This window comes from Ambystoma mexicanum, chromosome 5q, assembly GCF_040938575.1.
Source record: "Ambystoma mexicanum isolate Mex_15411 chromosome 5q, UKY_AmexF1_1, whole genome shotgun sequence".
In the NCBI taxonomy this organism is placed as follows: Eukaryota; Metazoa; Chordata; class Amphibia; order Caudata; family Ambystomatidae; genus Ambystoma; species Ambystoma mexicanum.
In genome coordinates this window covers 1,347,001,094-1,347,017,422 of record NC_090933.1, presented here as the reverse complement: position 1 = coordinate 1,347,017,422, position 16,329 = coordinate 1,347,001,094, and the positions used below count along the sequence as shown (strand labels likewise).

The 16,329-nt window shown below is 44.3% G+C and overlaps 2 protein-coding genes across 2 annotated transcripts in view; both read left to right on the top strand.

Moving 5' to 3' along the window:
* Nucleotides 1-5,941: 5,941 nt before the first annotated feature.
* Nucleotides 5,942-16,329, top strand: part of LOC138498125 (zinc finger protein 84-like) — an 85,210-nt gene continuing 74,822 nt past the window's right edge. Inside the window, exon 1 of the mRNA XM_069621988.1 lies at nucleotides 5,942-6,049. The gene's annotated coding sequence lies outside the window, so the exon portion shown is untranslated. The remainder of the gene's footprint in view (nucleotides 6,050-16,329) is intronic.
* On the top strand, nucleotides 6,045-11,278 carry LOC138498124 (zinc finger protein 268-like). Its single transcript, XM_069621987.1, has one exon. The coding sequence runs from the start codon at nucleotides 6,514-6,516 to the stop codon at nucleotides 8,512-8,514; it is 2,001 nt and encodes a 666-aa protein (XP_069478088.1). The 5' UTR covers nucleotides 6,045-6,513; the 3' UTR covers nucleotides 8,515-11,278.

Here is a 16,329-nt window from a genome sequence, read left to right as displayed (position 1 = left end):
ATGGTCCAGTTTAGAATTTACCAGAGTTCCAACAACAACTGGGCTGTATTTTTCAATAATAAGGGGCAGAACTAGCTGCAGGAGTTAAAGTTGAAAATAGATTGTTGTTAAATCATGTAGGCTACAATTTTTAAGTTTGGTTGCCATATGCAGCCGAGGTTTTTAACTTTAGCAGAGAAGATGGTTGGAACCTCAAATAGGGCAGGGTAAGGGACAGAAGAATGAAAGTAAACCTGCTGAAATGTTTTAACCAAAAACAATAATGAGTCTTAGAGCAGTTTAGTTAGTCTATTTTCCATCATCCAGCTTTTTATCTTTTGGGCGCAAGTTAATACTAGATTAATTGCTTCAGGAGGATTCTTGATCCTAACATCAACTTGAGTGTCTTTGGGGTAAGACTGTTAGCTTAAATTGATTTGTGAGAAAATGTGTAATAGTGGCCGAACGTAAATGATGAATAATACCGGGAAGAAAGAGGAAACCTGCGGTTCACCACAAAGAACAAGCAATGAATCGGAGTAATATGTTCCCAGTTTAACTTGTTGGATTTGAAAGAAAGGAGATGAACCACTTGAGTGATTCCTCAGATACCATAGCCACCTTGCTCAGTTTGTCAAATGCTGCCGATAAGTCAAGCATGACCAGCATGCTAAGATCCCCGTTGTCGGCAGCCCTCAAGAACTCATCCCAGACATCCTCAAGAGCAGTTTCAGTGCCATGATGAGGCCAATCCAGACTGATTTCTGTCAAGAATTCCATGATCTTCAAGAAGGTTTCAGAGTTGTACTGTGACTATCTTCTCGAGTAGCTTAGAGGGCCAGCGATGGGTCAGTAGATGGAAAGCAGATTATGATCCAATTATGTTTTTTTTTTTTTTAGTGGGGTTAAATGGGATCTTTTAAGGTCAGATGGAACACACTCTTGAGCCAAGGAGGCATTAACAAAATCACTCGATAAAATTGCATGCTCTTTAGCAAGACAGGCCAGGATTGGGTGAGAATTGTGATTTGTCGATTTTCTGTTTTAAAATCGGTGTCCTAATTTCCTCTGAAGTAAATGGGGTGAAAGTGAAACTGGGTGACAATGATTCAAATGGTAAGGCAGAGTCAATGTTTGACATAGAGGTTTGAGGATTAACAAGATGAAAATCAATATTCATTCAGATAGAACTGTCTTCATAAAAAAACTCATTGAATGTATTAGTCAATTTGGGCGAAGGATGGAGGTTGAGGGAAATACATGGAGAGGTACCTATGTTTTTTTATCACTGTGAAAAGTTCTTTGGGTCTATTATCAGCAAGATAATCTGCACAGTTAAAATCAGGGGGAAAAGGAATTGGTCCAGAAGATAATTGTGAGCCTGTGATTGTATTGGTTTTTTTTACTACGTGATCGAGTGACAGTGGCTGGAGACGCTTTATGAGGACCTACATGGTCTGTCTGAACGGAAATAGTTACAAGGTAATTGTCGGACCATCAGACTGGTGTATTATCCTGATGTGAGATAGTTTTACCTCTGAACATTACTAAGTACAAACAATGGGCATATTTGTGGGAAGTTGAGGCTGTAAGTAGCAGGAGGTCATTAAGTTTAACACAGTCTGGATTATAGAGGGTGTCGCACCAGATATTGAAATCTCCAAGAATTAGCAGGTTGGAGTAATGAACAGCTTCTGTGCTCAGGAAGAGCTAGACATTTTCTAAAAAAGCACCAGTTAACTGGAAGGGTGGTAGCAAATAACTACCTTTTATAAGAATCATTAGGAGATAGAGAGGGTACACGCATCAATTTGGGATGTCTCATCCCGATTCAAAGAAGGTAGATTGGACAATACCAAGGATGAATGGCCAATACTGGCGAATTGATTGTATTTGGGCCCCATACTGGAATGCCAATGATTCTTGGTTGTACTATTTTGAAGGCTGCCTCCACTAGACACAAAATACATTCAATAACCTGGGTCTGTCTGTCTGACAGATAGGTGGATGGTTGGTGGCTCCTGGGGTGACTATACATACTATTCACACATAGATAAATAATATTCCAGGATCAGTGCCTTTTGTGTGACAAACAACTCTGTAGATTTGCAAAAGATGTTGACATAGGAGTTGGTGCCCTTTCAGGCCCTGGGTCTGTTGGATTATGTTGAGCTAATTCCCCTTGAGTAGTGGTGTGGAATGTCCACAGTAGACCAGCGGGAATAATGTGTGTATTCATCAGTAAATGGTGGCAAGAGTTAGTCCTTGACTATTAACAATGATCGGGCCAAATCCCCACTGTTTACTAGAGGGGTGATGACAGCAGTTCTGATGGTAAAATCTAGTGATTTCTGGGTACAGGGGCATGCTGAGGCTGAACCGAGGGTGAAATCATCAGAATCCATAAAAAGAAGAGGTCTAGATCAGGTTACAGGAAACTGGCAAGTCATAGTACTATTTACATCCACTCCTTAACAATAAAGCAGAACCTGCCAGCCCACTCCTGAAAACTACCCAGTGGTATTTTGAACAGGGAAATAAGTGACATCCCTTTGGTCAATTATCTTCAGTCCAATGCAATAGGGTATTGCCACAAACATTTATGAAAGCAAATAGGACGATAGTGGGAAGTTTGGGGATTCTCCCATAAACTTTGTCTCATTGCCTCACTGGCTCCCACTGCAACGCCTTTTCATTTTTAAATCCTGTTGCCTCACTGAGAAACCCGGCATCTCTGGAGGCATATGATCCACCAGAATTATGGAAATATGCATGTAAAGACTGGAGGGGGGTATCTGTACTCCTGCTCTCTATATGGCAGAGTCTAAGCACAGAGCACCCCAGACAAGATTCTTTAAGTGTTAAAACGTGGCAAGCAATCAAGGCTTAGCTCTCAGGAGGTGATGCAGGCTGGTTATTAAGTACAGTGAGTCCCCAAGCCCCCCCACCCCCCAAGGAATGTCCACACACTGTTAGTTAAAAGTCAGTCTTTATATAAATAAGGTTCACCTTATATACACAAGCACAATAATGCACTTTGTACTGTGGCAATACAATAATGGCAAATATATACAGGTCTATGTGGTACCACTCTTTCTATCGATTCCTTTAAAATGCATCCATGGCTAACAGCCCCTAACAGCATACGAATCGGATTATAAAATGAATCAACGATAGACACAGAAAGAAGGCAAGTTAAATCAAGCAATGGCACAAAAGTCCCCCGTCTACCTAGAGACAGTTCCGTACGAGGATCCCCCCACCTGGGCAATTTGTAAATTAAGCGTATTGACAAGCTCAGTCCAATTATGCTTAATATAGTCTCGATTCCATCTAAAGGTTCTATACCAAGTACCTGGTTTCGTAGAGCTCTTCGGTGAGTCATCAACGGGCCCTTCTTGAGTGCACTCCCTTTAAGGCAGGAGCCATGGGTCGTCGAGAGTCGGTGAAGAAAAGGGTAAACACTTTTGTTGCGGCAGCAGCTTCTGTTCTTGCAGTGCTCATTGACATTCGGTCGAAAACGTCCTGCAAGCTGAGGCGTGCGGTGCACCTCGACGATGAGTGTTCATTGCCGCAGAGAGGTAATGAAGATCTTTGGCCCAGCAAGGGCGTCGGGTAGTCAGCGTCTTCGGGTGGTGGGAAACCCACCTGTGGATCCTCCTCAGTCGGCAGCGGCCTTGACTTTCTCCAGCAGGACAAAAGCGGTCGACGGTGATGAGCAAGGGAATCTTTGGATCAAATGTCTTGGGCAAAGGATCACTGCGGCTCCGGTCGGCGACTGTGATGGACTTCAATGTTGGGGTGCTTCGCTTTGTGATTCTGCAGTGGTTCCAGTCTCCGGTCGGCAGCCTTTCGAGGGTCTGACGTCCAGGGAGCTTTGGCAAAGAGCAGCTGGTGCGCAATGGTCCCTTGTACCTCGGGAAGAGGTCTCCTAGCCAGGTCTTCTCTTGGATCAGTTCTTTGAAGGGACAGCAGCTTTCAGATTAGCGAAGGACAGCAGCAGCAATTCTTCTTCCAGTGGGCTTCAAGGTTAGGCATCAAGTATCAACTTCAGTTTCTGAACGATTTCTAGCTGTGAGAGGCCCCCAGGTATACTGTTCTGTATATCATTCACCCTGATGGGTCACACTCAGGCAACCAATCACTCAGAAGGGGATTCAGGTAGCCAGGCCGCCAATCAGGCTCAAAGTGCATTCAGGCCATTCTCCTCCCTCCAGACACTCACAACAAGTAATGCGTATTGGGACAAGTACCAAGCCATTCAGCACTCCACGCTGCATTCATACCAGTTTTGGGCAGGGCTCTCTGTCATTGAATTACATACCAGAAATCAGACACCCATAAAATGAAGTGCATATTGGTCACGCACTCCATTCACCCAGGTCCCACCCACAGGGTGTATCCACAACATACAGTCACTGTGAAGGCTCCAGCCAGTCTGGCCTGGAGTTCTCCACAATACCATATATGGAACTTCCACCTAACAGCCAATCAGGGGGAAGGGACAGAGTCAGGGCTTCCCAGGACTTTGAGAAAAACAACGTAACAGGCAATAGAAAGCAAGAGGCCACAAGGGCCATCTTGTCTTCTATTAGGAATCAACTAATGCCAATGGCCGGGCCTGGGCATCCCAAAATGGAGGATACTCGAAGCACCTGTCAAATTCAGCGTGGAGCTGCCACCAGCCCATACCCTGCTCTGTGGGGCACACACAGGTGCCCAAAAACATACACTAGGGCTACTGGGTTGTACCCCCACCCATGGGTGCCAATGGTCTGTACACCAAACCAAAAAGAGGACGAGCTGCACTGCCAGGAGTCCCACATGGACTCCTGGGCAGAAAAAACCATGAAAAAGGACTACAGAACAAGGACAACAAAGCCATGTCCCTCCAATTGATTTCCAGCATCACAGTGCAGAATTGAATTATGACAGTGCAGGAAGGAAAGAATCAGAAGACAGGCCTTCTCTGTCTAGGCCCCAAGACTCTGGAACCTCCTCCCGTGAACATCATCCTTGCCCCATCACTTCTACAGTTTGAAAAAAGCTCAGGACCTTCCTCTTCAAGGAATGTCTCCTCCTTAATACTTATGTCCGCACATCCTGTACTGCCCACCCTACCAGAGACTCTGCAATCTGCTTCCGACTTGCTGTCAATTGCCCACCCTCCCATTAGCTTCCTGCTTCTTTTTTTCCTCTGATTCCCTTATTGTGTTTTCCCCCTATGATTGTAAAGTGCTCTGTTGCTTCCTGAAGCTAGATCTGCACTCAATAAATAATTGCCAAACATGTCATTCTATCAGTCTCTGACACAAGCTTGTTTGTTCTGTCAATCGTGTGGGGATGTGTTTGGTGTTTAGCTGAGTTTAAAGTTAATGTTAGATTGTAGTGTCTGCATGGTCTCTGCCATTCTCACTCTGGTAAGTGACTGGTGCTTTTTCTTTCAACTCAGTCTTCTTCCCACAATAGTGTTGTTGGTTATATATTTGTGGCAATATACATTTGCCCAAATGTATTGAACTTCTCAGTGATTACATAATAGACAAACACGTGTCTGAATGGAATGGGGAGACATCATTTACTAGTTTAGTCATTTGTGAGGAAGTATAATTGTATAACGTGTATGCACAACAACCCTGATGGTTACAATATCCATTTATTTTGTTTGTTCACCCAGCGTGTTTTACTTTCCTCCTTATGCTCTTGGAGTTGGATGATAACGGTTCTAAATATAAATGCATCGTTCTATTCCTGCTGCATGTCACTCTGTCAAATTACATGTTAACATTAGGGCACTACTACTCTGCCACCGGGTCGCCTGTTCCCAATAGATGACATCCATGTGAATGATTAACCTATGCACATAAGTAATACTGAGAACCAGTCGTCCTCTTTATTGTGAAGCCTGCGATAGTGAACCTGTTAAAACTAATACTGGGCATCTCCTTTTATTTCAATAGGTGACGGATGCCCCAGAAATGCAACAGTGATTTATCCATTCTCTGGACTAACGCAGTGCAAAGCTTCATTCGTAGAATATGCAATTCCCAAACATCTTGGAAGTATGCAGGTCTGGGGTCCACTTTCCTTTTCACAATTGAACTGAGATTGAGGCGCGTGATAGATGCATGGTGGCTTCCGTCCATGCAACCTCTTCGTGATGACATCTAGTGCTTTCTGTCAGTCCTGGGATCTAACATCAAAACCACAGTGTTTGAAGTGTAGTAAGAAACGCATTGTTGTTGTTATTCATGATAGAACCCATGTGAGTGCTATTTCATTTCCATTCTGATTGTATGGGTAGTTTGTCAAGAGCATTTTGCGAAAAGCCTGTAAATGCAAATGGACAAACCATATCCATGCACTGAATGTTTCAATTCCTTCAGTCAGAGGAATATGCTTGTTTGTCACCAGAAATGACCCACACATGAGAAACCTCATCTTTACCCGGAATTTAGGACAAGATTCAGTGGAAAGGGTCCTTTAATTTAGCACTGACAGCATAAACTCGGGAGAACCTTAAACGTGCACAGGATGAGGGAAATGGTGCCATTTCAAGAACTTACTTATTGCCCACATGAGGACATAGGTGAAACACCTCATCCGCATGCTGCATTTGGGAATAACGCTTATTTGCATGATACACTCATCTGCCACAAGCAAATAATTACAATTGAGAAACCCCATGTGTGCATAGAATGTGGGAAAGGGTTTGCTCATAAGGGAGGTCTTATTAACCACCAGAGAACACATACAGGTGAGAAACCCCATGCGTGTGCCGAATGTGGGAAAGGGTTTGCTCAGAAGGGAGCTCTTATTAACCACCAGAGAACACATACAGGTGTGAAACCCCATGAGTGCGGTGAATGTGGGAAAGGGTTTGCTCGGAAGGGAGGTCTTATTTACCACCAGAAAATACATACAGGTGAGAAACCTTATGAGTGCAGTGAATGTGGGAAAGGGTTTGCTCGGAAGGGAGGTCTTATTTACCACCAGAAAATACATACAGGTGAGAAACCTTATGAGTGCTGTGAATGTGGGAAAGGGTTTGCTGAGAAGAGAGCGCTTACTAGCCACCAGAGAACACATACAGGTGAGACACCTCATGTGTGCACTGAATGTGGGAAAGGTTTTGTTCGGAAGGGGGATCTTATTCGCCATCAGAGAAGACATACAGGTGTGAAACCTCATGAGTGCACTGAATGTGGGAAAGGGTTCATTCAAAAGGGTGATCTTAATCACCACCAGAGAACACATACAGGTGAGAAACCCCATGCGTGCGCCGAATGTGGGAAAGGTTTTGTTTGTAAGGGGGAACTTATTTGCCATCAGAGAACACATACAGGTGTGAAACCTCATGAGTGCACAGAATGTGGGAAAGGGTTTGCTCGGAAGGGAGGTCTTATTAACCACCAGAGAATACATACAGGTGAGAAACCTTATGAGTGCACAGAATGTGGGAAAGGGTTTGCTCGGAAGGGAGGTCTGATTCAACACCAGAGAACACATTCATGTGAGAAACCTTATGAGTGCACAGAATGTGGGAAAGGGTTTGTTAGGAAGGGGGATCTTATTCGCCACCAGAGAACACATACAGGTGTGAAACCTCATGAGTGCACTGAATGTGGGAAAGGGTTTGCTCAGAAGGGAGCTCTTATTAACCACCAGAGAATACATACAGGTGAGAAACCTTATGAGTGCACAGAATGTGGGAAAGGGTTTGCTCGGAAGGGAGGTCTGATTCAACACCAGAGAACACATACAGGTGAGAAACCTCATGAGTGCATTGAATGTGGGAAAGGGTTTGCTGTGAAGGGAGCGCTTATTAGCCACCAGAGAACACATACAGGTGAGAAACCTCATGAGTGCAGTGAATGTGGGAAAGGGTTTGCTTGGAAGGGAGCTCCTATTGACCACCAGAGAATACATACAGGTGAGAAACCTCATGAGTGCAGTGAATGTGGGAAAGGGTTTGTTCAGAAGGGAGGTCTTATTTACCACCAGCAAACACATACAGGTGAGAAACCTCATGTGTGCACTGAATGTGGGAAAGGGTTTGTTCAGAAGGGAGGTCTTATTTACCACCAGCAAACACATACAGGTGAGAAACCTTATGAGTGCACAGAATGTGGGAAAGGGTTTGCTCGGAAGGGAGGTCTGATTTACCACCAGCAAACACATACAGGTGAGAAACCTCATGTGTGCACTGAATGTGGGAAAGGGTTTGTTCAGAAGGGAGGTCTTATTTACCACCAGCAAACACATACAGGTGAGAAACCTCATGTGTGCACTGAATGTGGGAAAGGGTTTGCTTGGAAGGGACCACTTATTCGCCACCAGAGAACACATACAGGTGAGAAACCTCATGTGTGCACTGAATGTGGGAAAGGTTTTGTTAGGAAGGGGGATCTTATTCGCCACCAGAGAACACATACAGGTGAGAAACCTCATGAGTGCATTGAATGTGGGAAAGGGTTTGCTCAGAAGGGAGCTCTTATTGACCACCAGAGAACACATTCATGTGAGAAACCTTAAGTGCTCTGATTGTGGAGAAGGTTTACACAGAAAAGATGTCTTACTATCCACCAGAGAACACATACCAGTGAGAACCCACACATGTGCACAGAATGTGGAAAAATGCTTTACTAGTGAGGGAGGTCTTATTTGCCATCAGTCCTCACATACAGAGGAATCCCTGATAAGTGTAATGAGTGTAGGAAGAACTTCTCTTTTAGGAGAAATCTTATTTGCCAGCAGAGAACACACACAGGTGTAAAACCTTAGGAGTGCATTGCATGTGAAAAAGGATTCATTCTAGGAAGTCCTCTTATTAGGTGGCAGGCAAAACATCCACAGATATTATCTTCCATGAGAGAACATGCAGGAGGGGACATTTCCTCTGCAATTGAGTCTTCAGAATGGAGGAGGTGCTTCTTCAATGGACTGTGTCCTGGATATTGACTAAAACTGTGAAGGACCTGCCTACACAATTGTTCCCAATTTCCTTTGGCACACAGATGGTGACATATTATGATTGGTTAAAGCGCTGCTGTTTGGAATTCATCCCTTCTGGAACATTGTAAAAGGAGAATGTACCTTCTTTGTTGAGGCTCACCTCCTAAGGACTACTTTACCTGAGAACCTTAGGCAAATGAATGGGCGCCATCACTTTGAAAAAGCTTAGACTGAGCGCTCGAATCAGTGGGTGAAACTGCCCTATGAATTAATTGCCAAGAGGCTGCCTATCAGTAAATGAATAATCATTTGTGTTGATGGTGCCAGAGAACATATACAGATGAGAAACCACATTGGGTCAAGTGAATGTGGGAGACCTTTAGTATTCTCCTGGATCTCTCAGTTGCCTTCAACAACCTTGACCATTGGATCCTACTTAGTCTAAGAGACACCTGCATCAGGGACTCGGTCTGCTTCTTTGTACAATCCTCCCAGGCTGGAACATATGCAGTTATGATGCCTCATTTGATATCGGCCCTTGGTTAACAGGATGTGGCATGCTCCAGCGTTCCACCTTATCCCCTTTATCTAACATTTTATGTTCTGCCCCTGGTCTAACAATCACCTACAGATTCAGATTCTGCAATCACAACATTCAGATCCTCTTGCACTTTTTTGGGAACTTAGCAAAAGCATCACTTTATTTTCAGAGCCGTCTGATAACCATGAACTCATAAATTGTTTTCATGGCTGCAGTGGGCAAAACTTTATATTGGATGTTGGGGTTGCACCAGGCAATTGGTGTGGTTCCTTGGCCTTCCTCTGAGCTTAGAGCTCATGCCTTATACCTGGGTGCCAAAAGTGACCGTGAGCTTTCATTTGTCTCTGAGCCGTGGTTGGCAAATCTTTATTTCCACATTAAGTTGTTGCAGAATAACCTCCCTCTTGCATTGACTATGGCAATGCCATTTTATCTGTGCCCCCTGTCACATGTGACTAACTTCAGCTGGCACACAAAGTTCGAACCAGGCATTCTGAATTTTGACCATATCACTCTGGTTCGTTGCAATCTGCACAGGCTTCCTGCGATGTCTGAGGTTGGGTTTAAGGTGCTTTGTCAAACTGATTGTGCCTTTTATTGCACAGGTCCTGCGTCCGCCCCCCCCCCTCTTCAGTCCACACTTTCACCCATGACCACCCTGTACCTTTACTGCTAGCCCTCCAGATGAGGATTTCAAGTTTCAGAAGGTAGCCGGGTGGCGTAACCTATTAGATTAAAGCTCCCTATATCTGGAATGCTCTCTGCCTAAGATTGCACGTGACCTTCGGGTGCTTGCTGAAGACCTATTTTTTCTGGTTTCCCTTTCCTTCATTTTGCTGGATGCTGTTATGTTGTAATGCCCACCTGCTGTTACAACCCATAAACCTGTGCATGAACAATGCATTTTATTGTTAAAGAAGGCAGCTCTTAATACCATCCTTACAGAAGAACTGTGTTTTGACTGCATTTATTCCACAAGAATTGGCAAATACTCTCATTAAAATAAGTAGCACATGGGTGCCAGCCTTCCTGCATTTACCCACTCGGCTCCATGGATATGCTCATCCCAGTGACATAATTTTACTTTCAACTTCACAACATCTGTGAAAAGGCAATACTCATCAATGGGAAGTCGGTTTCCAACACATGCATGCCACATCTGGGACACCCTGCTGGCTGAACGCTGCAACGTTTACACCTTTGCAGCAAATTCTTCAACACTTCAGTCTCCAATTCTCCTAAGGATCCCATGTAGTACCTTACACTATTGCCAATCTCTATTGGAGCATGGACGATTAGTAGATCGCTTCCTGCCCTAGGATGCAAATTGAGGTACCATTGCATAAGGGATGATGCATGTCCACTGTTAAAGCGCTACTTTGTAAGAAATTGTTTTGGTGTGAAGGGCATGGAGAATATGTCAAGTAATCCATGAAATGGTTTGGAAATGCATTTAAAGAAAGGACCTTTGTCAATAGACTAGAAAGGGTAAATGGAATAGAAGTGTTCGCTGAGCTGTAAGGCAATAAAGCTCATGCACATTTTGAAATTTAAAGGCACCTTTTTGGCTAACATGAAAGTGTTATATTATAGCTCTTCCCTCTGAATTTTAAGAAGGAATAGAGGACACAAATGTTTACCAAATGAAAATAATCCTGGATAAGCTGGCATGTCAAATGTAAACCTTATCCAACTGAGTCAATAAAGTTACTGATTAAAAGAATATTACTCTTCAGCCAATATGTCACTGTGTTAGATTACAAATAAACTGTTGGTAGTAGCTCCATTTGTATGTTAAATCTATTTCTCGTTTCTGGCTTTTCATTGTTGTAAACTGCTTTCTGGAACAGAGGTGATTGTGTTCTATGTAGTGGGGTGACTTTCTTTCAGCTTTGTTATAATTAATGTTATTTCCAACTTCCTAAACCGTCTTATGTTTGTATTCCTCTGAATTCTCCTGGATGTTACACAATTCTGACCACAACATTAGTAATGGGATATGCACATGATCCTGATTTAGTTAATGAATTCAGATGTTTATTTCATAAATCGTATATTCAATCCATATTTAGATGATAATGCTGTCTGCCATGAGCTGTGATGGTCGTGCTATCCGTAGTTATCAGAAGCTGCCTGTGTGAGGGAAGGAAATCTCAAAAAATAATCTCAAGGAAAAAAGAAAGAGGCAGTCTGCAACATGGTTAGAATATGATTTGGGTCACTCTTTTCTTGATCTCACAATGGATGGAAAATATGTTCAAATTCCTTGGAGCCCTGATCATGTTGGTGTTGCTTGGATTCTGTGTAATCAAGATAATTACACAATGCAAGAAGACAGCAAAGAAAGCTATAGGAATGAAGATCATGATTGATGTCAAATCAGAATGGAAGGCCAAAGACTTGACAGATGAGGAAATCCAAGACTCTATGAAGGCTAGTATCCATGCACCTGAGGGAATGAAATTCCTGTATCCTAAGAACCATAAGAAGTAGGTGGGAAGGTGGATATACTTCAATCCAAGTGGACAGTGCATGCTCATGACTTGGAACAAAGATGAGCATGTTAAATCAGCTGGATGCCTGAAAGGAGTCATAAAGATATGAGTCCCAAAGAACCATTTCTTCAGACACAAATGACTAGATGTGAAGGATGGTGGGAGAGTGGTCGATGGATTGCCCAGAGGGAGGCGGGGGGGAGTGTAGAGGAGTAGCCAAGTACCCCCACCTCAACCACTTCATCATATTTCCTATATGTTGGGAGCCAGAGTGTGAGACATGTGGGGGTACCAATAAGAATACCAAAATCGAAGAGAATCCTGGAAGCAAGGTTCTTATTGAGAAAACCATACCTGCATACAAGACGATATGATGGCCATTTGAATGAAATCCCAGAAAAAGCAGACCAAATGAATGGCCACAATGAATGGTGACGTCATGCAGAATCAAGCTGACATGCATATAAGAGATGCACAGACAAGAGAATGAAGATATTCTTACAAGTCATCAAGAAGTGGTATCTTGGGATCATGGTGACTACGCTTATGCCACAGAAATGATGAAGATATCAGGTTGTTTTACATGTGTACAGATGCAGAGAAACGCAAGTAAACGAAGTATTCTTAAGGCTAGGTAAGTAGTGAATAAATTGCGGAATGTGACAATATATACATACATTCATAAAGAATAAAGGATGGATGTTTCTACTGCATGTTATAGCAGAATTAGGCTGAAAAAAGGAAGGCCTTATTTTCAGTGTATCGCAGTAGGCAAACAAATGAATTAAAAGTGAATCTCGGAAAGGCGAAGTTGGATGAACTATGACACCAAGCCAGGAAAGTCAAGGTCTTATCAGGCTGGAATAAGCAGGCAATGGATACAAAATAGTGTGAAAGAACAAACTCTTGTTCTACAGGCATGAACAAAACGAGGAAGACGTCAGAGGTCTATTAGAAAATAGTGTTTTAATAACACAAGAAGCTAAAAATCATGATCTACAGTCACGTGGACAGTTGAAGTTGGACGGACAAGATGGTCACACCTACGCATGAGGGCAGAGTGTGCCTTCACTCCCCTGAATTCTCCAGAGCTAAGAACACTCCCAAGGACAAGTTCAAAGTCTTAATTGCCAGCAGACCACTGAGGTGATGATAGATGGATATGCTAATTGGTGGGAAGCTCTGTTTTAGACGAGCTCACCAGCACCCGGAAGTCCAATCTGCGTGCTGCTAGATGTAGGTGAAAAAGTACAGACGAAGGTTAGAGTGCCAGCCAATTGTAGGCGACCTGAATGTAATTAGGGGTCCTATAGTTGTGTAGCTAATGGGACATTGTGTATTAAGTGACGTTCATAGTGGCCATTTTGAAAGGAGGGCTTAGTTGCCCCTCCTGATGTTAAGAAACCTATCACTTTCACTTATTGTCCCATACTAGTATAGAGTCTCTATTTAGATAGTTCCTTGGAGCCAATCACTTTTCTCATAAGGTTTTTGTAAGTTTGCCACGTAGGATGACATTAGTAATAAATTGGTTAAACGTCACCTATGATGATTTTTTTGCTATAAAAGTATAATATTTTTTAAATGCATTGAGAGATTTGCTTTGCGACATCGGATGATGTCCGTTGTACTCCCTGTTTTAGATCATTGATATTAAAACAGTTATCCTTTCGCCAACTACCTGAGTCATTTAGATTATTGATGTCTGAATAAATTCTGCCTCCCCATCCATCTCAAGGGTATTGCTACTCATCTTAAAGATGCAAATTGACAAGGGGGGGTCCTGGCAGTCTCTCTGCCAGACATTAGTCCTGGTTATGAGAGACTTACCCAGAGTCTTTAGCTCACTATCTTTCACAGAGAAGAAATATCCCAAACATATCAGTCTTTGTCCTGCCCTGGGGCAGTCCAGCACTGAAATGCTAGGCAATTCTCCTCTGAACAAGAGTACCAACAGCATCCCCAGACACGTGTTTCGGTCTGGTTGGACCTCATCAGCAGGGAGGAGCTGTGCCTCTCTAAGAATAGTGAGCAAGGGGTCCACGTCTGGATTCCCCATCTTAAAGGGCTGGAGATATACCAGTTCAACAGTGAATCCCGACAGTCTTGTGAATGACCCCAGGGCTTCTAACAAGTCTGGTAAGTGTTCTCTCGGGTTCCCGACATAAATGAGCATGTCATCTGCGTATATCAAGATTTGGTGTAGCACCCCGTCTATCTCTATTTCAGCATCCTTGTACTCTGCCCTGAGGAAAGCCGTGAACGGTTCCAGGGCCAGTATATGTAACATCGGGGAAAGTGGGCATCCTTACTTTGTGCCCTGCCAATTTTCCACCCTTCGAAATGTGACTACCCCTTTTCACCCTTGCTCCAGGATCCTTGTAAATGAGTTTTATCCAGCGGAGATATTCCTCCCCATCCCAAAATGGGCGAGCGCACCCAGGAACCAGTTTGAATGAACGGAATCAAATGCTTTTAGAGCATCAAGTGCCACCACCGCGCATTCTCCCGGACTCTGATTCGTGCTGTCTATCACATGGTGGAGTCTTTGCAGATTTCATGTTGTGTTCCTCCCCGGTACATATCCCACTTGATCTGGGTGGACCAGCGTAGGTATGACTCACTTGAGTTGATTTGCCAAGGATGCGGTCAGGATCTTCAAGTCCTGGTTTATCAGGGAGATCGGTCTGTAGGAGCCACACTCGAGAGGCGGCTTCCCTGGTTTTAATATGGGTAGTATAACCGATTCTAACAAGCTCTGTGGTCACCGTTCTCGCTTATACGCCTCCTCATACATCTATAGCAAACGCAGGCAATGGTATCTTTGTATTTCTTATAAAATTCCCCGGGTAAACCGTCAGGTCCTGGGGATTTGCCTTTTGGGAGGTCGGCTATTACGGCCGCCAGCTCCTCTACTGTGAGGGGTGCTCCTCTACCGTGAGGGGTGCTTCCAGTGCAGTATCTGTGCTTGCTCCTTCGTTAGCTTGGGAAGATTGATCTCCGCCAGGGCATCGGCTATGTCACCTGCCTCAGCCGCTGGTTCTGGGAGTACAACCGTTTTTATAACGGTGAGAATACCTCATTTATCCCTTCCTGGGTCCTCCCTTCCTCCTCCAGCTCATTTATAATGGCATTTATTGGTTGGTGTCTGCTCTTCTGCCTGGTGAGCCAGGCTAAGACCCTAATGGGCCTTCCAAATGTCTCTATATATACTTCCCATAGTCCAGTCTCACCAATTTCTCCCAAATAGCTCTACACTGCAGCCGCAGCGTAGGGAGTTCCCTCGGTTCTTCTCCCTTCATGCCCGCTTGTGCCTCTACTCGTTCTATCTCCCTTTCTATTTCCCCCAGTTCTGCCAGGATGCTTCCCCTGAGTCTTCCTGCCTTCCAAATCGCTGCTCCCCTGACCACCACCTTAAAGGCTTCCCACACCGTTCTGGTGCTGTCCATATTATGGTCAAAATAGTTATCTATCGTGTCCCTGATGTGCTCTTGGAAATCCACGTCCATTAGCGCCTCTGCCCTCAGTCGCCATATGGGCATGGGGGCCCCCCCTGTATGTATATGCCCATGTTGCTACCAATGGGGCGTGGTCAGACAGCGTTCGTGCCTTGATATGTATCCCTGTGAATTCCCTGAGAGATTCCCTGCCCGTGAATAGGTAGTCTATTCGGGTGTATATCCCATGTGGAGCGATATTTGTGTGTATTCCCTCGTGTCTGCATGTACCATCCTCCAGATGTCGTCCTGTTCCAGCTGATCCAGGAATTTCAGCAGAGCCCTGGCCGGCGGTGCCGGCTTTCTTAGCTTGGTGCCAGATATGTCCACCTATGGGTTCAGTGTGCATTTGAAATCTCCTGCCCAGATGAATGACGCTCCCCTGTATGGGGCCAGCTGAGGTGTAATTGTCCTGAAGAACTCTGTCGCATCATGATTAGGGGCGTACGTGTTTATCAGACACACCTCTTTGTTCTCCAACATTCTGTGTACAATTACCATTCTGTCCTCCAAGTCACTCTCTCTTGTCTATTGAGCTGGAATGGTACTCCTGGGGCAATCCACATCTATACTCCCCTGGCATAGTTCAAGTATGTTGAGCTGTACATTTGTCCTCCCCATTTCTTGGCAATCTTTGTTTGATTTTTGTCTGTCAGATGCGTGTCTTGCAACATTGCGATTTGAACCTTCGCCCTGTTCAGCCAGGCATATACCCTTAGTCTCTTGACTTGGGTGTTCAGTCCCCTGACGTTCCAGATAGCTATGATGGCTTTTTCCTGGCCCATTTGGTTACTGTGTCCCTCGGCCCTTCTGTTCCCATGGGCCTGTGTGCTGTCCTATGTCTGGCGACAGGCGCTCTCGT

Coding starts and splice junctions, on each gene's coding strand:
- LOC138498124 (XM_069621987.1), top strand. CDS start 6,514: ATGAGGGAAATGGTGCCATTTCAAGAACTTACTTATTGCCCACATGAG.